The sequence below is a fragment of the Mixophyes fleayi genome, chromosome 2 (genome assembly GCF_038048845.1).
Source record: "Mixophyes fleayi isolate aMixFle1 chromosome 2, aMixFle1.hap1, whole genome shotgun sequence".
NCBI classification, from domain to species: Eukaryota; Metazoa; Chordata; class Amphibia; order Anura; family Limnodynastidae; genus Mixophyes; species Mixophyes fleayi.
The window spans coordinates 96,282,078-96,306,591 of NC_134403.1; the positions used below are offsets into that span (position 1 = coordinate 96,282,078).

Genomic DNA, 24,514 nt, shown 5'->3' on the forward strand with positions numbered 1-24,514 from the left:
TCTTGTTTTACGTTTATGTCCTTGTCTTCCCTACTGTACGGTGCTGCGGAGCACTGTGGTGCCTTACAAATCTACAATAATAATAAAATGTGCTGTAGCACATATTACTGTGAACATAGCAGTTTATGCAATACCAGCGACATGGAATTTGTAACATTTTAGGAACATACAGTGGTAAACTTATAAATGTTTACCTAAAGAATGGTATAGGACAAGACAGAGGTACATAAACTGTGGATCTGAACCACAGTGGAAAATGGAAAGCCCATGTTCTGATTTAGGGGGTCCACCGATTATCAGATATGCAATACATTGTATTGTGAACTGAATCTTCTGGGGTTGCAGAATAAATAATTTGATGGCTGGGGCTCAGCACCAACAAGAATATAACCCAAAATAACTATAGAATTTTGCGACCTTTGTAATCTTATGTAAGTTTTGAAAGTGAAAATACAGTTCACCAGTCAGTGTAATTTATTAAAGCATTTGTCCCTCTTTTAAAAAAAACAAAAAACAATCAAAAATTAATAGCACTATGTGCTTTTTAAACCAAGAAACAAATCAATGTTTGTTAAGGGTATAGGAAGCAGCACCAAGTAGCGCTCACTTCCTAGTGAATCCAGCCACAAGAACATACCACAGTCAGATGTACAATCGCTCATGTGCGACACTTAGGAGTTTTATGCCCAGATAGCGAGTGAGGGATACTTTATTCATTGCTTTGCTCAACAGCCAGAATTGAATATGTTAAATCACCAACAGTGTTACGAGGACATCCTTCTCTCCAACAGAAACAATTGGATGAAAATAAGACCGAGCCTTAATACAAGCAATAGCAAACCCATTTTGCGTTGGTAATTAAGTCTTACACAATTCTATATGGAAAACAAGTGCATTGTTGTAAATACAATATATGGCCCTAATTCCAGTATTTCACCCTACAGCCTGGAATAACAATGGAATAACATGGACAAATGGAATGTGGGTGAACAAAGAAAGACTATCAGCAAAATGAACTATTGAAATGTTGTCGGTTGCTGTGGTAACTGCCATAGTACTAGTCTGTGAGGCATAAACTGGTTTTATATTTAAGGATAATAACTTAACTCGTCACTGGATATATAGATGGTTTTGCATCACTTGGCAACAGAAAGAAATACAATTTAGTGAATTAATTAGAAGGTCCTGCAGGACTTCTTGTTTCTATGAGAAACTGTGCTTTAACTTAAAAGAGAACGCTTAGTGAAAGATTTATCTTCCACTAAGGAAAATACGAGAAGCATCAAAAAGCAAAAGCCTCTGATAATTCTTTCCATGCTAATCGTCTATATATTAGGGATTAAGAGGAAATACAACTTTAAATATGAAAGTCATCTATTGTTTATTAAAATAACAAATAAAGTGTGAATTGTTTCAAATAGTACTAGGTGAAACCCTGGTTGGTGTGAAATGTACTGCACACATCTATGTTTTTTCCAAGCCAAATTAGTGTTTTAGAAACATAATTTTAATGACAACATGAATGACATGCATTAAGAATCTACTGTTCAAAGCAACTATGGAGGACTGTAATTTCCAGACAACTGAAGCCTTGATTAATACATAGGGAGAAACATATGTATCTGTAGATCTGCATTTATTGAAGAGGAAATAAAAAAATCTAATTAGCCATTATCAAATAAAATAAACATTATTCTAACATGTTATCATTGTTATCAGTGCACGTGTTTTGTAAATCGCCACTGGCAGTCACGAATGTCATTGACATTCCCAGAGCAGGAAATAACTGGACTAGCCGAGGCAGAGTTGGCTACCTTACAACATCCTCACAGTAAAACTATCTGATTATGTATATACTCAATTTTTTCAATATTCTTGGCTTTGAAAATATAAAAATTATTTCTGGATGGACATCCATTAAGCAGCATTGCATTTCCTTTGCAAAATTATATTTAATTCTTAAACAGTAAAAGGAGAGAGTTGGCTCTGCATTGTGTTTCTGAAGGTTCAGAGTATGAAATGTGTCCATCTTCAATACATAAAAGGACTTCCTTGTCCTAGTCCTGATATGTTTCTCTAGCCATTTCTTCCTAGAGACAGATCTGTAGCAGTCACATTACTATGCTAATACAAGTGATCTATAGATATATATTCCCACCACACTCCTATGCAGTACTTGGTATATAAATCAGAGATGTAGATAAAAACCCTAAGGATGTCTTACAGCAAAATGTCTTGTCGTCCGGAACGTAGTCTAATTCACAACTACAAAGCATCACTCCTAAACCTCTTCTATCCTTGTGGGTATGAGCTGCATTACCTAGACCAGTGGTTCCCAAATTTTTTTAGTTCGAGGCATAATTATGGTCAACATAATTTTTCCAAGGCACCCCTAAGCCAAAATAATTACCGGGTAGTCCCGTTTTTTAAGTAGTTGGGTCAAAATGACGTAAGATGTATTTAGATCCCTTCACCATCACATTGTGCCCTTTCATCATATTACTGCACCCCTTCACCATATCAATCTGTATCCCCCTCTTTGCCATCTCACACACGGAGTCCCCCTCTTTGCCATCTCACACACGGAGTCCCCCTCTTTGCCATCTCACTCTGTCCCCTCCTCTTTGCCATCTCACTCTGTGTCACCTCCTCTTTGCCAGCTCACTCTGTGCCCCCCTCCCCTCCTTCAGCGTCTCTCTCACTCTGTCCTCCTCCCCTCCTTCAGCGTCCCTCTCTGTGTCCCCCTCACCTCCTTCAGCGTCTCTCTCCCTGTGTCCCCCTCCCCTCCTTCAGCATCTCTCCGTGTCCCCCTCCCCTCCTTTAGCATCTCTCCCTGTGTCCCCCTCCCCTCCTTCAGCGTCCCTCTCTGTGTCCCCCTCCCCTCCTTCAACGTCTCTCTCCCTGTGTCCCCTTCCCCTCCTTCAGCGTCTCTCTCCCTGTGTCCCCCTCCCCTCCTTCAGCGTCTCTCTCTCTCTCTCTGTGCCTCCTTCACTCTCCGTTCCTTTACTTACCTTCTTCCTCCTTTTCTGCTGTCTTCTATCTCCTGCTCCTAACTGACACTGTCGGGCGTGATGACGTCACGCCCGGCAGTCAGTGATAACAGTGAGGAGGATCTGGAGCTGGATAGGCAAGTTCTTCTCTTTTTTTTTTTTTTCTTTTTCTTCTGAGGGCGATCGCGGCACCCCTGAGACAGCGCCACGGCACCCCAGGGAGCCGTGGCGCACACTTTGGGAACCACTGACCTAGACCAATAGTTTCTTCTCAGCCTTTAAGCCAAGATTGGGTGTAGATGCCCCATGTACGGACCACCACCTGGTTCTCTGGCCAACAGACCGGTCACTTCAAGCACAAGGTGCTATGTTCTGCCTGAAAACACACTGTTGTTGGGATGCCACTATGTGCACAGTCTAAGGAACTTTTGTGCGCACGACCATTCCATTTCGTTTGTGTGGGTCACTTTTTGTGCTTTTCAGGGGTTTGGCCGTGAGTGACCCTTCTAGGCACTCTCTCCCACCCCCCCCCCCACCTCCCCATCCCAAAGTCATTTTTATTATTATTATTAATTTTTATTTATAAGGCGCCACTAGGTGTCCGCGGCGCCGTACAGAGACAAACGAAATAACAATACGAGGAGAGACGGCACAGAACAGTAAACAATAATCACAGTAACTCAGTGAGCTCAAGGCACAGCTAGAGGGGCGGGGGAAGGTCAGCCAACAACGGCACCAAGGAGGGAGGGCACGGATTAGAGGGAGACCCCCAGGGGAAGAGGGACCTCAAGGAGTAAGGCTAGGTAGCTGGCGAGCAGAGTAAAAGTGGTGAAGACAGGAGGAGAGAAGACCCTGCTCGAAGGAACGTACAATCTAAGGGGAGGGGAAGACTGACAGAGAGACACAATGCCTTCTAGCAAGAGCTGAAAATCCAGTTCATCTTCGAAAGCTTTGGCCACAATCGTGGAGAAAGGGGACCTTCCCCTTTAGCGAAAAGTCCAAATACCCCAGCACAGCCAATACACTGTGTGACTGGAGCATACACCTGGAGCTTCAGTAAAAAAAATTAAAAAAATAGTCCAAGGTGTTTGAAAACATAATTTGCTCTTGGCCAAGATGGTTTAAGTTTGGTCACCAAAAGCCAAGTTTTCCATTATTAATCTACTTGGTTTAACTACTTTTATGTGGTGTTCAAATAATATTTATTTGTTATACAAAATAAAACAAAACAATACACTTGTGGACAAAATATTGAACCAGAAGTCTGTTATTTGGCAGTACACAAAAAGGTTTTCAAATGAGATGCTCACTCACTACAGGGTTTGCCCACCTAAAAGTAAATATGAGCTTTATATTGAATGTAGTCAATGAAACATAAAATTGTATTATTCATCTCTGCTGCTATCAAAGTCCAATTGAGCACAGTGAAGTGTAAACATAAAACTGGCTTTAGCCCCTGCATATGTTTATGGCTTCTCTGAACACAGTGATCCACAGGATTAGAAATCTAACGGCAATTAAAGATAAAGAAAGCAAAAAGAAATTCTGTAATCAATAAATACAACAACCATCTCTAAAGTTTTCGGCCCTTCTTTCCATTTGCTGAGGTAGGTTGAAACTGCTACAAGAATTCAGTGTGGTGGGGATTCGGTGTAACAGAAGATGCGTATATTTGATACGCTTAATGCAGTTTCCGCATACAAGATTACATACACACACGCATATATATAATAAATAAATATATATATATGAGAGAGAGATAGAGAGAGAGAGAGCATGAATCAATGCTAGTCTGCACTCACATAACCCAATCCTGCATAAAGGGTGCACTCTCCAGGCTTGAAATCATGCAAAAGGGTATTGACAAAGGTCTCAGTAAGGGAACTGAAATATCAACACTTTTGAAAAGCATGGGAGTGCAACCCTTATTCTGAAACAAATGTACAGACATTAGAATATATATACTGATGCGCTCATTGACACGCATGGGGAGAGAAGGCAAGCCTGTTTGTCAGCAATTTATGCTACAGTAGCTCTTCTTTTGGATTGAACCAAAGTTAATGATGGCTATGACAGAAAGGTGTCAGTACACACAGTGCATCGCAGCTTGCTGCATATGGGGATGTGTAGCTGCAGACCAGTCAGAGTGCCCATGCTGATCCCTGTCCACTGCCAAAAGTGCCTACAATGGGCACGAGAGTGACAGAATTGGACCGTGGAGCAATGGAAGGCGGTGGCCTGGTCTGATTAATCACGTTTTCTTTTAAATCATGGGGACGGATGGGTACATGTGTCGTTTACCTAGGGAATAGAGATGCTGCTAACGTCTTGGTGCCAGATACCACAGGACACCTTCAGAGGTCTTGTGGAGTCCATGCCTTGACAGGTCAGAGCTGTTTTGGCAGTAGGAGGGGGACCTACACACAGGGCCTGATCAACCACTAGGCTGACCAGGCTGCAGCCTGGGGCGCTGGGTCCCGGGGGGCGCTGCCCTGTGGGTATTTTTATTAAAAAAAAAAATTTAAATTTTTTTTTTTTTTTTTCTTCATTCATTTTTTTTTTCGGGGTGGGGGAGGGGGGGGGTCGCCGCGGGGGGGTGGAGGGCTCGACAATCAAAAGCAATGGTGGTCAGTGGTTAGCAACACACAGCCAATCGCCAGGCTGCCTGTTGCTGTGCAGCAGACAGGAAGCAGGACGTCTTCACTTCCTATCTGCTGATCTGAGGAGAGGAGCGACGCTGGCACAACACTACAGGTAATTGAAGGGGGGAACTGCCCTGCATATCTATAGGGAGGGGGGGGAACTGCCCTGCATATCTATAGGGAGGGGGGGGGAACTGCCCTGCATATCTATAGGGAGGGGGGGGAACTGCCCTGCATATCTATAGGGAGGGGGGGGGAACTGCCCTGCATATCTATAGGGAGGGGGGGGGGGAACTGCCCTGCATATCTATAGGGAGGGGGGGGGGGAACTGCCCTGCATATCTATAGGGAGGGGGGGGAACTGCCCTGCATATCTTTAGGGAGGGGGGGAACTGCCCTGCATATCTATAGGGAGGGGGGGGAACTGCCCTGCATATCTATAGGGAGGGGGGGGGGAACTGCCCTGCATATCTATAGGGAGGGGTAACTGCCCTGCATATCTATATGAAGGGGGGGGGAACTACCCTGCATATCTATAGGGAGGGGGGGGAACTACCCTGCATATCTATAGGGAGGGGGGGAACTACACTGCATATCTATAGAGAGGGGGGGGAACTACCCTGCATATCTATAGGGAGGGTGGGGGAACTGCCCTGCATATCTATAGGGAGGGTGGGGGAACTGCCCTGCATATCTATAGGGAGGGGGGGGGAACTACCCTGCATATCTATAGGGAGGGGGGGAACTACACTGCATATCTATAGAGAGGGGGGGGAACTACCCTGCATATCTATAGGGAGGGTGGGGAACTGCCCTGCATATCTATAGGGAGGGGGGGGGGAACTGCCCTGCATATCTATAGGGAGGGGGGGGAACTGCCCTACATATTTATAGGGAGGGGGGGGGAAACTGCCCTGCATATCTATAGGGAGGGGGGGGAACTGCCCTGCATATCTATAGGGAGGGGGGAACTGCCCTGCATATCTATAGGGAGGGGGGGAACTGCCCTGCATATCTATAGGGAGGGGGGGGAACTGCCCTGCATATCTATAGGGAGGGGGGGGAACTGCCCTGCATATCTATAGGGAGGGGGGGGAACTGCCCTGCATATCTATAAGGAGGGGGGGAACTGCCCTGCATATCTATAGGGAGGGGGAGAACTGCCCTGCATATCTATAGGGAGGGGTAACTGCCCTGCATATCTATAGGAAGGGGGGGGAACTACCCTGCATATCTATAGGGAGGGAGAGGGGGGACTGTCATGCATATGTATAGGGAGGGAGAGGGGGACTGTCATACAAATCTATAGGGTGGGAGGGGGGGGGCTGCCATGAAAATCTATAGGGAGGGAGAGAGGTTGATATGTATGAAGGAGGGCAGAGGAGAGGGGCTGATATATGTGACTGGGGGATTTTTGATGTGACGGGGGGGGGGGGGGGGGATAGCTAGCTAGCAGAGTGGAGGTAAGGAAAATAGCTGCAAGGGGGATGGATGCAGGGTGGGAGGTAAAGAAAATGGCTGCAGCAGGGGTTAAGGAAAATGGCTGTGGGGGGGTTGTGGTTAAGGAAAATGGCTGCAGGGGGTATTTAAAAAATACAGCAGCTTTGGGGGGCAGAATCTCATGATTGTGTGGTGGTCACATGGGTGGTCTCAGCAATCACTAGAATACTAAATATTAGTGAGATGGGGCTGGTAGAGGTTTGTATTTGATTGACAACAAATATTCAGATATTGCTTATATATGCCTGTCCAATGGGGTACTTTTAGCTGGCCATAATGGAGTGTTTTGTTTTAACTAAAGGGCCTAATCATTCAGGGTTTGCATTATAATACATTTTTGCATTTTCAAAACAGGACGCCAACTTTCCAGAAGCCAGCGAGAGGATAACAAAGTGGCAAGAGAGAAGAGCAAGAACAGGTAAGAGACAATGGCACAATCTGTCTAAATTTGAATGCTGGAGAATACACCTGAACATTCATATTCAGGAGTGTTCCTATACACCTATATATTCGGAGGGGGGGGGGGGGGGAGCGCTGCGGCCGTATTAGCCTAGGGGGCCAGAACCCTTAATCAGGCCCTGCCTACACAATATTAGGCAGGTGGTTTTAATGTTCTGGCAGAGAGGGAGAGATTTGCATATTCAACCATTACTCTATAAATGAAACATAGAATGATACACTTATGTAACCATTTGTAATGATCATAAAGAGATAGGCTAATACCTCTTTATATGCTGCAATGCTATTTGTCTAGCTAGATTTACCAAGAAAAAAAACAAACAATAAGTATTGCACAGGAGGGTGGAGGAAGAAGAGCACAAAGTGCACGTGTTCCTTTACACAGTTAAATGTAAATGCTTATTTTCCCAAATGTATTGGTGATATCTTGCCGTTTGAATAGCTCATACGCCACCTACTGCAAAAGCGAGCTGATCGCTCAGACGATGCTGGCAGCGCTTCCATTCCATCATTGTGGAAGAACTGAATACGGATCTTTTTTCATTCTTTTTCTTTGAAATCAAACAAGAGCGAGGCCAGATAGCAAACACAGCGCACTGTTGCTCAGGATGGAACGCAGATCCTACAGAAAGGAGAAGGAATGTGATGACAAATGCCCCAATACAGAGGACGGGAACCAGAGCACAGACAGCAAATCGTCTCTCGTTACCCTAAACGTTGGTGGATACCTGTACATTACACAGAAGCAGACTTTGTCCAAGTACCCCGACTCTTACCTTGAAGGTGTGATCAACAGAAGGATTTTCTGCCCCATTGATGCCGATGGACACTACTTCATTGACAGGGACGGGCTATTGTTTAGGCATGTTCTAAACTTTCTACGGAACGGGGAACTCTTACTACCTGAGGGCTTCCAAGAAAACCAGCTTTTGGCGAATGAAGCGGATTTCTTCAAGCTGAAGGCGCTGCACGAAGCAGTGAAAGCCAGGTGGGAGCGGGAGCAGCAGGCAGCCAGAGAAACCACTTTCCTGGAAATAACAGATAACCACGACCGCTCGCAGGGGCTGCGAATCTTCTGCAATGCCCCCGACTTCATAACCAGGATAAAAGCTCGCATTGTCCTGGTCTCCAAGAGCCGGCTGGACGGCTTCCCCGAGGAGTTCTGCATTTCCTCCAACGTTATCCAATTCAAGTATTTCATAAAGTCGGAAAACGGGACCCGGCTGGTGCTAAAGGAGGACAACACCTTTGTCTGCACCCTAGAAACTCTGAAGTTTGAAGCCATTATGATGGCACTAAAATGTGGCTTCAGACTCCTGACAAGCCTGGACTGCTCCAAAGGGTCAATTGTGCAGAGCGATGCACTTCATTTTATCAAGTAATTACTTTATCAATAGACAAAGGGAGTCCACGCAGCATCCTCAATAAGCAGCAGAGACCTGCTGACAGCCAATATACAGATCATGTCTACACCTCGCCTAAAATGTAGGTTCTCTCCTTTACTCCTGGACGAGGCACAGGCGGACTAGCTCTTTAACATGGCTACTCTGTTAGATGCGAGACAATCTTACTCCAACCTTGTGTGCACTTGTATGATTAACACACACAATGTGTTTGGCTGAGGTAGGTTCTGTTCCTTGATAGCAAGCTTATCATGCCTTTATCCAGCACTCTCTCTCAGCTTAGGCAGAAAATATGGATTTTCTTTCATCTTTCTTTCCTGTTAACAGTAACATTATTTTAGAGCATACAAGTTTGAGAAACCAGGCACTGAACACGCATTTGAAGGATATTTACTTTTCAAAGCTGCTGTTTTTTTTTTTTTTTCTTTTCTAAAAATGGTTTTCTAGAGATGATTCATTTATAAAGTAATTTTCTGTGCATGACGTTCCAGGGTCCTAAAATGTGACTGTTACACTGCATGTTTACACTGAACTAGTAGAGGTTACCAGAGGTAAGCTGCAGAATATATTTAGTACTTAAGTACTCTGGTTTACATAGTGGTCCAGTGGTAGGAAAAATGTAATTTGTCATCAACTATTACTTTAAGTAAGAGGGAACCTGCAGATGTTCAGCTGCTGTAGAGCTACAAGTAGACTGGTGGGTGCAGGGAGATTTGTTGTTCCAAACTTCTGCTCTTAGGTCTACGTATTGCACTATTACATGGACAAAAAATGTTTGACATTTTATATATAATTCGGTTGTTTGAAAAGTAGTAAATGTGTTATGTCAGCCATTCGTTGTGTGTGTCAAAAGTGAATTTATTAAAATTGATAATGCTAATATAACATTAATAGATATAACACACACAGTAAATGTAAACTTTCCATGTGTACGGTTGGGTACACACTACTTTGTTTTCAGTCAATCATTGGGCCAAACACCCGATAAATGACCATTCAGCCCGATATTGCATTAGTGTGTACACTTAGACAATAAACAATAGTTGTTCTAAAGCACTGATCACCATTTCGTTTGATTGTTCAGTAGAACTATAAACCTCATTCAGCTGTGGAACGACATCCTGCCAATCCTGCAGTGTGTATGCACTCACTATCAGGATCTCCATAGACTTTACAGAGTCATGATCTTTTCAGCCAACAGTTATGACAGTTAAAGAGCAGAGATCGCATGGTATAGTGTGTACGCATGAATCGGCTTGCTGATCAGGACTTTTGGGTTTTTGTTTTTTTTTCATCCGTTGATACAACTGTTGTAGAGAACACATTGTTTGGAAAATTCTGTAGCGTGTACCCAGTCTAAGCCATAGAAATGGTCCAGTTAAACGTATAATTCAGCAAAATCAGGAAGAGATGGGAAAACCATGGCACTTCAGCTGATCCCGAACTGCATTTCATTTTCATTATCATGGGAGGTGTAGTTTACAACCCATGCTGGAGTGTATGATTGCTTTATCGGTTTCCCAAACTCAACTCTGAATTCATTAACAAACACTGTAGTAATGATCACTGATTTGTGCGCTCAATTGTTAATAGATGACAGACCATTGGCAGTAAAAAAAAATAATGCATGCTGCATCCGTCATGGAATCTCATCCTTTCTATATTAAGATGGATGTGTACAGTCTGTTTTCCATTTGGTTCAGTGACCTCTACTAAAGTGTATGTTTAGGCAACAGTTACAATATTGGAAATGCAACAGAGTTTGGACAAATTATAATCATTCATCCCTAAAACCTCTAATTCTACTGAACTATAAAGAGCCATCAATTATTATTTTCCCTTGCTGTGAGTAGCAGGTAACATCATATGCTGCTTCTAATATAAACATAATAAAGTAGTACCTATAAATTAAAATAAGGAAAATAAATTCACTGCAAAATCATAGCTTCCTTTATTGGGATAACACAAATATTAATACATTTTAATATATTACATAAACTTAGTTATCTATTTTATCATTTACAATTGTAAATGAAAGCCAAGTACTAATAGGTAGCCGTCAGAGAATATAATATACTCGCACAATTTAAAATATTAATGATATATATATATATATATATATATATATATATATATATATATATATATATATATATATATATATATATATATACACACACACACACCATATACCTGGGTAAATGAGGGACTAAGCATACTCAAAACAAGGTCTTCCACACGGGTGTGGATCAAGCGATGTAGCAAGTAAAATCTTTGTTTGGTCAGAGTCATGCATACAAAAGCTGGACTGCTCTGGTTGCCTATAATTGCAGCTAGCTTGGAAGCAAGAGGAGACCTCAGCAACTTTGATAGTGTGTTTGTCAGGATCTTGAGACAGCTTAACTTTGTTGATGCTTCACAAGCAACAGTGTCTAAGGAGTTGTCAGCATGGAATTCTGAGTGACAAAACATCAGAAAAGTGAAACAAGGCAAATAATTGAGCAGCTGCAGATGAATTGACTGAATTTTAACCTGCTGGGGAAGCAGCCAGTTTCATAAAAAAAAAACTCTCCATAAAGAACACCACAGAGCACGATGACATAGCAGGGTAGGACACTGCTCATCACACCTGGCAATGCAAGTTCAGTGGTGTAAAGAGAACAAGCCACAGACTACTGAACATTTGATATGGTCAGATGAATCATCCATTATTATGTTCTCGGCAAGCAGATGAGTACGTTTCCAACAGTGAAGGATTCTGCTGCTGCTGTAATGTTGTGTAAAGCATTTTCATGCCATGGTTTAAGTGCAGCCATTCACGTACAACTTGAATAGCTGCACCTTCTACAGTAGAAGGTGAGGTCAGTGCTATTTGCTTTTTAATGACAGAGAGTGATCATCTTCACCCCATAATGCAGTATTTATTTCCTGATAGGAGGGGCATCCAGGATGAACATGCCCCCATTTACAGAGAACGTGTCGTTGCCCAATGAGAGGCCAAGTATGAGACTTCCCATTGTCAAGATTATGGTATATATTGTGGCATAGCCAGTGAGACAGTGTTTTCCAGCTGAGTGACTTTCTTGAAGAATAATGTTGCTGCATCCCTCCTGCACAATGACAGACATTGGTAACCACCATACAGTTCATACTGGCCGCATGTGGTGGTCCAACATCCAATTAAGTTACTTCATATTGGCGATTCCATTTTATTGTCCCTTGTACATGTGGCTTTTCACTGTTCCTTGAATTCCTTTAAACTATTACTGTCCACCTCTGCTTCACATGTTGTAATTCTGATTTACCAAGGGAGCAGAATAAAAAGAAAAACCTACTCTAACAAATTATCTCCTGAATAAATTTGCTTTAAATTGCAGTGTTCTTAATTAGCTTAAAGAACAGAGAGCACCCAAACCACTTTAAGCGATTAGGTATGCACAACTTATTCAATATTCATCTCTTGCTCGTCCTGGTGTACCATATATATTATCCAATCAGATCATCACAGTGTTCACAGCAGCAGAGGAGTGTGCTGTGAAAGGCAGTGGCCTAACAACTCCTGTTATATTAGTGGGGACGGGAGTGGAATGGAGTGGGAAACCAAAGACTGCGTATTAAATAGTGAAAGGATCAGGGTCTCCAACATTACAGAACGGTAACACAGGCTCCCATTACACTGATGCAGGAAGTTTACGGTGTCATTGGGCTACATCTTCATGCTGTAAACCAGTCCTAAATGCATAATGTAGACACATGTTTCTTGCAGATTTGCTATACACATATATATACATATCTATCTATCTATCCATATACACACACACACACTTGAGGACAAAGCTTGAGAGCGTGGAAGAAAAAAAACCCCTATAAACCTGGGTTAAACCATTCCAATTGTTAATTTACTAACTTTTTACTAAGTGATAAACTTTGAGAAAGAGAACAGCAAAAATAACTGTTTTAACTATAAAACGTAAATGAACAAACAAACAGTCTCTTCACTTGTTTTTTTATACAAGTAAATATGGGTATATGCCTCAAACTATTCACATATCAACAAAAAAAACAACAAATTGCACTGATTATATGGTCGAAGCAGATCTTACTTTGCTCTAGAGAAGTTCAAGTGGAGTCTGTGCCAAATCCAGATGTTAGCCATCTATATAACCGTATATCTAAACTAAGAAGCTAAAAGTTGGAACTGGTTCAATGCACTTCCTTGGTAATGAATTACAGCAAACAAAAATTAGATTTGTCAGGTTCACAGCTGAGCAAGTTCTCAAAGATTAAAATGCAAATAAACTTGTAGCAATGAACTTTTAGATCTGTAAACAAATGGCACCACTGTAAACAGGTTTTAGGCTCATTTATAAAACAGTCTATGGAGTAAGTGTGTTCTACGTGCTATTCCATCCAATGTAATCTCCTTTTATTGTCTGACCAGGCAAGGAGGAGAGTGCTGCTGAGTATGGACATGGTAGGCACAGTGTGCAGACATTCAGTGATGGGGTTAACATACAACATGGCTCAGAAAGTCTTATTTCAGTAGACTGTATTTGGATGTACATCTGGATGTGAATGGTGTGTTGTGACTCTGTAGGTGTTATTAGGGAGTGGTAAATATCCATGGACATTTTACTGTGTCCCTAAAACTTTGCTACATTGTTTTAGAATGTAAATATAGTAATATAATAAGGCAGCAAGGTTTAAGCCTGTTTGGTATATATAAATTGGTTGCCTAGCTATAGCATAGGATGTATAAAGCAGATAAAAGGGTCACAAACTAAACTTACAGGTATCAAGCATTGAGCCAAGAAAGTCTGTTTGGATGAAGGAGGCAGATAGATTATGTGAGTGAGAGAATGCAATACAGGAATCTTAACTTTCAGAATGTGTTATTGTATTTTCTGGGCAGTGATACAATAGATGACGTCCTTCCTTGGACCACTTTTGGTAGGTACAAACCACAGCATACCGGGAACATCCCACAAGATCTTCCATTTTGGAGATGCTGTGACCCAGTCATCTAACCATCACAACTTGGTCCCTGTCAGAGTCGCTCAGATCCTTACACTTGCTTGTTTTTCCTGCTTCCAACACAGCAACTTCAAGAACTGACCGATCACTTGCTGCCATATACATCCCACCCCTTGTAGAAAGATAATCAATGTTATTCAGTTCCCTTGTCAGTGGTTTTAATGTTGTGGCTGATTGGTGGAGATTGTATATATTTTACACATACATACATACACTTTAAAAACCAAAACCTGGATTAAACACAGAAAGTCGCTGAACCCGTGGGGGTGTGCTGGCTCTTTATCTACATATATTTCTGATAGTTCCCTACTGCTGCAGTTTTTAGATCTTAATTTGTATTGTTCGGAGCAGTAGCATCTGCAGCAGACCACGTACCCATACAAATTGAGCTAAGCAGTGCCGGCTGAATATATTATGTATGATTAATTAGCTACAATCCAATCATCCACACTGTACATTATAACTAAACTTTTACTCAAGCTGTTCTCTTAATGTTAGAGTTTTCAGAACTACATGACCAATACAGTTTATACTGATGTCTCATTTCATTAGACTAGGAAAATTCTCACAATAAAAAGAACCAACAACAAAGATCAAATATGCACATATTACAAAGTAACAGAAAAGTGTGTACTGTATTTCCCCACATATAAGACGCACCTTTTGCCCTAAAATTTTGGGTCTAAAACCTGGGTGCGTCCTATACAGGGGTAGCAGGGATGCAGGGGGGGGGGGGGGGGGCAGCATTACAGGGGCAGCAGGGGGGGATCGATGGGGAGCGGGGCAGCGTTACAGTGGCAGCGGGGGATCCAGGAGGAGGGGGACAGGCAGAGAGTGTCAGTGGGGATCCAGCAGGCGGGGACAGGCAGAGAGTGTCAGCGGGGATCCAGGAGGAGGGGGACAGAGGCACAGTGGCAGCGATTGCAGGGAGAGTGTGCTGCCCGGCTGCTCTGATCACAATCAGAGCAGCCGGCCATTACACTCTCCCTGCCTTTTTTGACAGCTACTGTAATATATATTATCTTCCAAATTTCGGGGCCAAAAGTAAGGTGCATCTTATACATGGGAGTGCCTTATACATGGGAAAATACGGTATTTCATTTACAAATCACTATTTGAAAGAAAAAAAAAAAAAAGAGCTTTAGATACACAATTTAGAGCCTGTCTGCAGGATTTAAGATTTGCCAATGGTTGCCTTTAAAAGAAAATCTGGATTGATATGGATACCCTCTGATAAAAAGCCCACCCGACGCTTTCTGAAAATAAAAGCAAAACCTTTCATGGGAAAATAGATTTGCAGCATCCAAGTGGTGAAAAATCATTAAACCTTTATTTCTGCTCTCACATTTCTGCTGCACAGCAGAAGGGCTGACCCTTTGGACAGAGGCATTTCAGAAGGCTCTTGTTAAAGACATCTATACCAAAACAAAAAAAATCTGTTTATGTTACACTTCAAACAGCTATATCATATTCTCTTGTAAAGTAAACGTTTTGTGACAGCAATTCATTCATAGCTCGGAGATCGCTAAGATTATTATTCATTACTAATCTGTTCAAGACCCAAAAGGTTAGTGAATCTGTGATATATATGCATACATATTAAATCTAGTGCTTTTCTGGAAATAAAAGGCATTACTGCCAAAGCAGACCGCAGATTTACCGCATACTATTTCACAGGAAACAGATATAACAAGAAAATATATTTCCCATCACTACAGGATTTTTGTTTTTTTTAGGTGGGGGGGGGGGGGGGACTGGGGTTAAAACAAGAACAGCAAAAAAAAAGATACAAAATGTCATGCAATTGTCATTTGACCGTGCCAATGTACACAGTAGCAGAGTTTGTGATATATGGGGGTAAACTGAGTTTTGATAACCACAATGCAAACAGCCAAACATCTCAATAGTAGGATGTGGGAAGAAAATAATGTCGACACATACACACAGATACTAATCACACATTTACACAAATCTAAACATGTTGTGTTCATGTAGAGAAGCATATGTATTCTTCCATATGTTCCAGGTTTTCTGAACGATACTGCCTATTGCATAAAAATGAGCAACACATGGGAGAAGAGCATGTAAGCTTCTATACATGGGGATAGAACGAATGACATGCTCAGATTCTTGTAAATGTGTAAATTAGTGCTCCGGTTTCCTCCCACACTCCAAAAACATACTAGTAGGTTAATTGGCTGTTAACAAAATTGACCCTAGTCTCTCTCTCTCTCTGTTTGTGTGTGTATGTTAGGGAATTTAGACTGTAAGCCCCAATGGGGCAGGGACTGATGTGAGTGAGTTCTCTGTACAGCGCTACGTAATCAGTGGCGCTATATAAATAAATGGTGATGATGATGAAACATCGATAAGATTGTTATCCAATAAGAGTCGAGAGTATTTGAAAGGATATCTTTCAAATGTATTAGCTCTACTTTGTTAAAAATGGATAGAAAGGTATAGATGGTGAATGGTTAACAGGAACCCTCATGCATATGGGTAAATACAATTTTTCTGTTTAGTGTCATTCATTTCCCCTGACCATCCTGCATAGGTATCAAGACCTCAGATATGGTGAACATCAGTTGAAAGTTATATAGTTAATGTATTTACAGTCAGGCCAAGTGAAACGGCTCCTGCTTTCATTCAGCTTTGCTATTAAAAAAACCCACATGCTCTAAAGTGTGGCTTTTGGAAGTCTTTACATGGAAGATTACATATCTACTGTGAGATTTTCTTAACCATCTTACTGGATAGACCATTTTTAAATGTTTGGATGTAATTAGAAACCATTTGCCTATGTTTAATAGGAATAATTTATGTAACCATCTTGTGTAATCACCATGACCTTTATCAGATTAAAACTTTTAATCAATTGTGTTTCTGCATTACAATGATTTTGCTTTAAAATAAACCAAAGCTCGTTTATATTTCTAACTCTTAGTACCTTTGCTGCTAGATGAAGATTTGCTATTAATCCCTTCAGTGCTATGGATAAGTGGGACTCGTCCTGTACATATATCTTAAAAGTGCCACTCTTCCGTAGCACTGAAGGGTGTAAATGAAGCAAAAAAATAAACAAAAAAAAAACCTACTTACAAGTCCCCCACCGTAATTTACTGCCATTAGGGACAGAGAGAGGATGCAGCAGAATGACAACACTTTGATGTGGCCCATTAGTAGTTCTTGTCTAGTGGTCACCTGACGATAACCTGCTACACTACAGAAAGTGTTAACAAGTACAAAGAATGGGGGGCTTCTAATGGCCAGATCTCCAACAGCCTGGTGGTAGGCTATTTTCAAAAATGGACTAACCATATTATTCCAACACATTTTAGACAATTTAGTCAAGATTGTGCAAACTAGGGGGGAAAAAAAATGCGTTACCATTTTCAAGTGCAGATTTGTGTAAGATCCTACTTTTTGCTTTTTTGGAAAGGTGGATTGACGCCAAAGCAAGGACCACAAATTATTTCCTGGTGCTGGTGTTTAAATTTGGTTTCAGTTCACTTTCTTGCAATTTCAATAAAAAAAAATGTTTGTCCATTTTGGGTACATTTCCTTTGAGGTATAAGCAGTCTAATGGTATTGTCTGAAAGGTATAATTTGCGTGGTTACGGCATAAACAAGTTGCTGATATTGACGTTGGACTGTAACCAGCCCAAAAGGGACAAAATTGGTTCAGCACAGGGGTGCGAAAAGCCTTCGTGATGAAGGGGGTTATCAGGTAACTAAAATCCAAAATGTGTTAAAAATGTTAGGTAGTTGTGACAGCTTCATTAATTGTGTGAAATGCTTTTAATTACTATAAGTATTGTGTCATGCTGGCTTCCGGAAGGAAAAGCAAATGGCTGAAAAGCAGTCAGTTGCATGTAAATATTTATTACAAGAGACATCATGGTTAGGTCAGAGCTTGGACAAGTCCATCTAGATGTGTATGAATGCCAAACATGAGGGTGGGATATAAAGAGAAATGACCAGACTCTTTAAACATTATTAATATTTGCAGAAGTTACCCTAACGTCAAGAGATAATCATACAAACAAATGAATTACATTAATATTCAACCATTTTTGAGGACTGTGTAGTTAGTAATAAGAAGTCCTCATAAAACCATATTATTATCTAGTTTAAAAATTGTATTATGAAAAAAAAAAAAAAAAAGAGCAGACTAAAATATTCAATCTCCTCAGTGATGTGTTCTGGGAAGTTAGGACAAATTGTAGGGGATTTTATTACAGAAATGATGCATTAATGATAACATATTTGGGATGTGATAATAAGCATGCTTCCTATTCATGTGGATTAAAAGGAGGTCTATACTAGAGGAGTGATATCCTAAAAATCACGATCACCGATTGAATGATGTAGGGCAATGTGTGAGTGTGTATACACTCAAGACCATATATATATTGTGCAAAAGAAAAACGAACAAAAAAAGAAAAGGTCAAGATTTCTTTAAAACTAAACTGGAAAAGACACAGAGAAAGATTAATATATCCCCAGCCCCCCAGTAATATCTCAGACTTTATCATGAACCTATATCATACATGTCAACCATAGCAACCAAGAGGCTCTTGCCTTGGCAGAAAAGAAGCCACAAGGAAGAAAAACATAAAAGCTTCAAAGTCCATTAGGACACATACACATGTGAAATGTCATTCACATAACTATAATGGGATGAAAATGTATATTATTTACAAAATGTAGCACTCAAGTTCAGTTTCTAAAACATTTTCATTTTGTAATGGTGTTTATACACTATATGCAAATTTTTACACACTAGAGTTAGGAGCAAATTTGCACCTTGGTGAAACAATGTTGCACTGTAGTGTGTAGACAACTTTCGAGTTGGGAAGGTATGTGCCCTAGCTGAACTCTACATTGTAACTACACTGCAAAATCAAAGCTGTCCGATGTTGGAGGACAACATTTTAATGCAGCTAGTATTTTCCCTATGACCCATGTTAATATATGGATAGTAATAACTACACAATTTTTCTTTTTTCTTTTTTTTTTTAAATTACAGCTAATAGGAACTAGATCATGTTACACATGACAAAACACCACATCAGTGGTTGCAGTACATTTTTTCCTGTCGAGTAAAATAACCACTTTTTAAAAGTTTGTACTCCTATGACTGAAAGTATGCTTCCCTTGGTATTAAAGGCTTAAGCTAAAATGCTTGAAATTAAGTTTCTTAGGCATAAACTATCTTTATTTGTCTATGTATTTCCCCACAAAAAAAATGTAATAAAAAAGGTAAAAAATTTTCAAATGTACCCCGAACAAGTAGTTTTTTATTTAGCAAATCAGTGACATTTAGAGCTGGAGAATGTTAAACCACACTGATTAAATCATTAGACCGCACCTCGAAGAGGTATTTAAGACAATTTATGTATTGTATAATCATGTTGTATGACATAATTGTAATTTATATTCTATGTTTCAAATAAAAATATAAATAAATAAAAAAATCATCATTTTAAATGCTCACATAGTAAATGTGTACCTTTGAAAGATAATTTGTGGAATTGCTTTGCTTGTTAATGGCAAATGCCAATCAGTTATGTTATGACAAGATAGGATGGGTCTTAAATAGCCATGTTTGGTAGAAGGCCATCTTTTATGATTGTATTCATCCATAATATGAAAAGAACAGCTCAAGAAATGAAGGTCAGTCAATCCAGAAAGTTACAACACACTTGAAAGTTTATATAAGAGCAGTGGCAATAACCATAATCCGCTATGATGAAACAGGCTCTAATGAGGATCGCAACAGAAAAGAGCTCCAAGTTTATTAAAGTCACCAGCCTCAGAAATTGCCTATTAACAGCACCTCAGAGTAGAGGCCAAATAAATGCTTCAATGAGTTCAAGCAGAAGACATCTCAATATCAAATGTACAGAGGAGACAATGTAGGTCAGACCTTCATGGTAGAACTGCTGCAAAGAAACCACTACTGAAGAAGAGAAATAATAAGAGGAGGCTTGCATGGACCAAGGAACACTGGCAGCGGACATCAGACCAGTGGAATGGAAATCTGTCCTTTGGTCTGACATTTGGCGATTTATTTAAAATGGACTACAACCGCATTCCACAGCGACACGCCACTTCATCTGGTTTGCACTTAGTTGGGCCATCATTCTTTCCCAACAGGACAATGACCTAAAACACATCTCAAGGCAGTGATAGAACAATGATACAAAGAAGCAGAGTGATGGAGTGCTGCAACAGATAACCTGGCCTCCACGGTCACCTGAACTCAACCCAATAGAGATGGTTTGGGACGAGTGAAGGAAAAGCAGCCAACAAGTGCTCAGCATAAATAGGAACTCATTTAAGACTGCAAAAAGCAGAAAAGCATCCCAGGTGGCTACCTCATGAAGATGGATGAGAGAACGCCAAGAGTGTGCAAAGCTGGTATCAAGGCAAAGAGTGGTTACTTTGAATAATCTAGGATATAGAGCAGATATGAAACTCAGGGAATATCTGATGTAAATGTGGGAGAGAACCTAGGATCCAGGGACCATCAAGCAGTATGGTTTAGTATAAAGACAAGAGACTGACTCATACCACACAAAAACAAAGGTGTTAGATTTTAGGAAGGCTGACTTTGTAGAGATGGGGAAATGTGTAAGTGGCTCTTTGGTAGAGTGAAAGAACTTGAAAAGAGTATAGGAGAGGTGGGAAAAATGAAGTGCAATACTAAAAGCAACAGACCTTTGTATCAGAAGGGTAAAGGAAACATACAAGAAAAAGGAAGACAGTGTGGTTTGCAAAAGTAGTAGCAAAAATTGTGAAAGCAAGACAGACGGCCTTTAGGAAACATGATAGAAACTTTCAAATATATCAAGGGTTATAACAAGGTACAGGAGGGAAACATTCTTCAAAGGAAGAGAAGTATTAGAACACAAGGACAAACACTGACACTGGAAGGAAGTAGGTTCAGAGGAAATTCACAGAAAGCGTAGTGGATAAGTGGAACAGCCTCCCATCAGAGGTGGTAGAGGCCAATACAGTAGAGCAATTTAAACATGCTTGGGATATACATAAGGATATCCTTACAAAGATTAAAGTATCAAATAGGGTTTGAGGTTACAGTAGGTTAAAAACTAGATGGGCCAAGTAGTTCTTATCTGCCATCAAATTCTATGTTTCTATATTTGTTTAACATGCTTCTGGTTACTGCATAATTCCATTTGGTATTGTTTCATAGTTTTGAGGATTTTACTATTAATCTAAAATGTGGAAAACCCCTGCTATGAGTAGCTGTGTCCAAGCTGGTATTGTGTATACATACACAAACATTTCTATATATTTTAATTAGCTAAATTTAATGTTTATACTTCTATCTTGATGAAGAAAGATATTTTTCCATTATTTTAGAGTAACAGTTTACTTCTGCTTTTTTCACTTATTAACCAAGTTAACTAGAATACAAGTGATTATTAGCATTAGTTAGCTAAACCAGTGTAGGTACTGCATACACAGTATTAGAGACTGTATCTCACAGGTTGGCTGAGCCTCTTGAAATTCTCTATCAGGCATTCACAACCCTGACCAAGAAAAGCATAGAAAAAGCCCGACAATTTATAGGGGACAGAACACAATATTTCGTGCATACTACATTCCTCCCCCCTTCTGTTTTTGCAGTGAACTCCTATCCTGTCCAATGTACTGTCATGCTTCAGGTGTGTTTTACCTGGGCTCCAAGGCAGTTCAGTGCACTTTAGTGGACATTTAGTACATGGACAGTCATACCCAGCCAATTCCTGCCACACAAATCAGAATACATTAAATTCACATAAATTTCATGCAGAAGCCTAGACCTGCAAGACTGCCTCAACCGCCAGACAGGTCATGAGCATACTATAATGCAAGAGGCTCATCCCTAGAAATGCAGCAACTTCTGCCCCTAGCAAAACTTATTCTGTGGGATTCAATAGCACCAGGGCCCGTGGATGTTTTTCTTTGACAGTCTGGATGATCATCTCTTGTGATGTCGAAGACTGATCTGGAGAAGGGCCAGAGTTTTTAAAGGTGTCATGGATGTCATAATACAAATTATCACAATCCCTTTGTACTAAGATTACTGATAGTTCACTATTTAAGGGAGACATTGGCATCCTGTAGCCCTCTAACAGTTAACTGTAATTCCCAGTAAACCCTATCAGCCTCTGGAAACTCGTGGTCACTTTCATAAACAAAGCCAACTTCATATCCCAATTTGGCTAGGTATGTTGGGTCCTCTAGTACTAAAGCAGCCTGAGGATGACATTACTCACCTCTTATTAAAAGAGATATTAAAGTGAGCAGAATTGTTGATTTTGTACTTTGTCAGGCGTATAAAGAAACTATGAATGGACAGTAAATAGTGGTTAATCTAAAAGTCAGTAAGATTTTATTTTGGAAGCTGTCTAGACAAAGTAATGCATACGTTGAAAAGGTTTGGCATCAAGTAATACTGTATACCAAGCACTAACAGAAAAATTCAAGTTACCCACTCCAGTTAGGTGGAGGCGCAGTATCTAATCAGATGCCACTCCTAGTCTCCTCCTAAGTCCTGTGTAGGAATGGAGAACTAATCATGGGTGATCTGGTGACCAGTAATAGTTTCATTGCTTTAATTGCTAACTTGATCTGCATCTGGGTATTCTTGTCCCTGCCTACTTTTTGGACCAATGGGCAAGTGCGGGAGATGGTGATATCACAGCCCCACCCTGCACAATGACACAATGTTTTGCGCCATCACGCAGGTGAGGAGATGACATAATGTGCCTCATCAAGGCGCTGCCCCCCCTCACAACATACAGAGGTATGACCCGGGAGGGCGGCCTAATCTACCTGACATGTGGGAGTCTCCTAGAAGAATAGGCAAATATGTTTTTTAACCTGGAACGACTCCACAAGAGACATTTGAGTTGGCCATTAAGCATAACACATAAGCAACATAAAGCGTGATTAAGGTTTTTATTTACTTTAGCTTAAGAAAGAATTGTGCCCCATCACAACGTTGCTACAAAATGGTCTCTATGAGAATTAATATAGTACATTTTAAAGCATTCTGTCAAGGATACATTTAATTTAACATCACTGTATGTTCAGTACTACTGTATTAAGAGCCCATTAATACCAATGTTTTGCATGATCCAGTGGATTTTCGTTTTATAGAAGGCCCTGCATGTCGAATCACTTTTTATCAGAATTATAAAATATCATACACTTATCACACTACATGCATGTTTTCACTAGGACAATGAGATACAAGCACATTAATTGTCATTACAAAGTAAAATACTATCATTTTAAACAAAGCCCAATACTTAAAAAATTAGCATAACATATGTAATGGCCTTTAACTCTAACCATTCCAGAATTTGCATCTTCCTTTACAGCATTTATTGTCTGCACTACAGGAGGTAAACTACTTAAGCACCTGATGAGATCCCTTAACAATGTAACCTGAATATAGCAAAGTCCACAAAAGTCACACAAGCTTTCATTTGTTACCAAATATTGTAAGAGAGTTAAAGAACGCCAACCAATGTAAAGACAGATGCATAATAATTAGGAACTGTAAAAAAAAAAAAAAAAATAATAAAAACGATTTGCAGTTTAAAGACTGCATGACTTCTAAGCGTTAATGAACCACAAGACGATAGACAATATTTAGACCTAAAGCAGCTACAATGACTGAGATATTGGGAGGTCATTCCAATATTGCTAAAGATGTGACCCCAAAGCTATCAGTATGCAAGATAAAGCAAACAGTGTCATTATCAGACATGGTAAAAAAAAAAAAAAAAAGGTATTAAAAAGGTGTTCAGAAGGTGGCCATTTGTGAGGTCACGGCTCTCGGGCCTTAAAAGGTATTTAACATTTACAAAATACTCTTAAGCCAGCATCAAAGTAATTGTTTCTATACATTCCATATGCTTTTCAGTACAGTGGAGGACAACACCAAGGTTTCAGAGCAGGATGTAGCAAACACAAGAGACAAGTCTACGTAATACATTAGGAGGCACAATTACATTAAACATAGCAAATATGTCTTGCCTATCATCTGCAATTCCCTCACATAATATATGACAATTGGAAAAACTGAAAGGCATAACTAAAAATACTTGTCTTTAAGGACCTTCCTCCCCACCATATTTGTATAAAGGGAATCTATACCCCTGGACCACCTCTGTGTCACGTAGGGAAACATTATGGAATCCCACTGCGACGTAATGGGGTGCATAGGACTGAAGGCTGCTATCCCGTGCTGAACATTGCACTTAAAGCCGCTTTGCTGAGGATCGATTTCCCGGATTTCTTTTCTGGCACAGATGACCTCCATAATACAGGTATGATAGCAGAGAGCAGAAATGTCCTTTAAACAACTCCTACACCTAGGGTTAGTATGGATGAATGCCTATTTACAAAGTACTCGGGGTACACATGAAACAGAACTCAGCATGAGTAGGCTGACCGTATAATA

General features: G+C 40.5%; 2 protein-coding genes across 3 annotated transcripts in view; one reads left to right on the top strand and one right to left on the bottom strand.

Moving 5' to 3' along the window:
- GTF2F2 (general transcription factor IIF subunit 2) overlaps positions 1-24,514 on the bottom strand; it is a 171,777-nt gene that overhangs the window by 81,896 nt on the left and 65,367 nt on the right. The gene's annotated exons all lie outside the window — the stretch shown is intronic.
- Positions 7,933-14,740, top strand: KCTD4 (potassium channel tetramerization domain containing 4). 2 transcript variants are annotated; one of them, XM_075199734.1, is made up of 2 exons: positions 7,933-9,214; positions 11,930-14,740. In XM_075199734.1, the coding sequence occupies exon 1, from the start codon at positions 8,200-8,202 to the stop codon at positions 8,971-8,973; it is 774 nt and encodes a 257-aa protein (XP_075055835.1). In that variant the 5' UTR covers positions 7,933-8,199; the 3' UTR covers positions 8,974-9,214; positions 11,930-14,740. The 2 variants fall into 2 exon arrangements, 1 of the variants encoding a protein (XP_075055835.1); XR_012688651.1 differs by lacking the exon at positions 7,933-9,214 and adding an exon at positions 11,183-11,850.

What these genes read in the sequence shown, in the direction of transcription:
- KCTD4 (XM_075199734.1), top strand. Translation starts at nt 8,200, where the DNA reads ATGGAACGCAGATCCTACAGAAAGGAGAAGGAATGTGATGACAAATGC.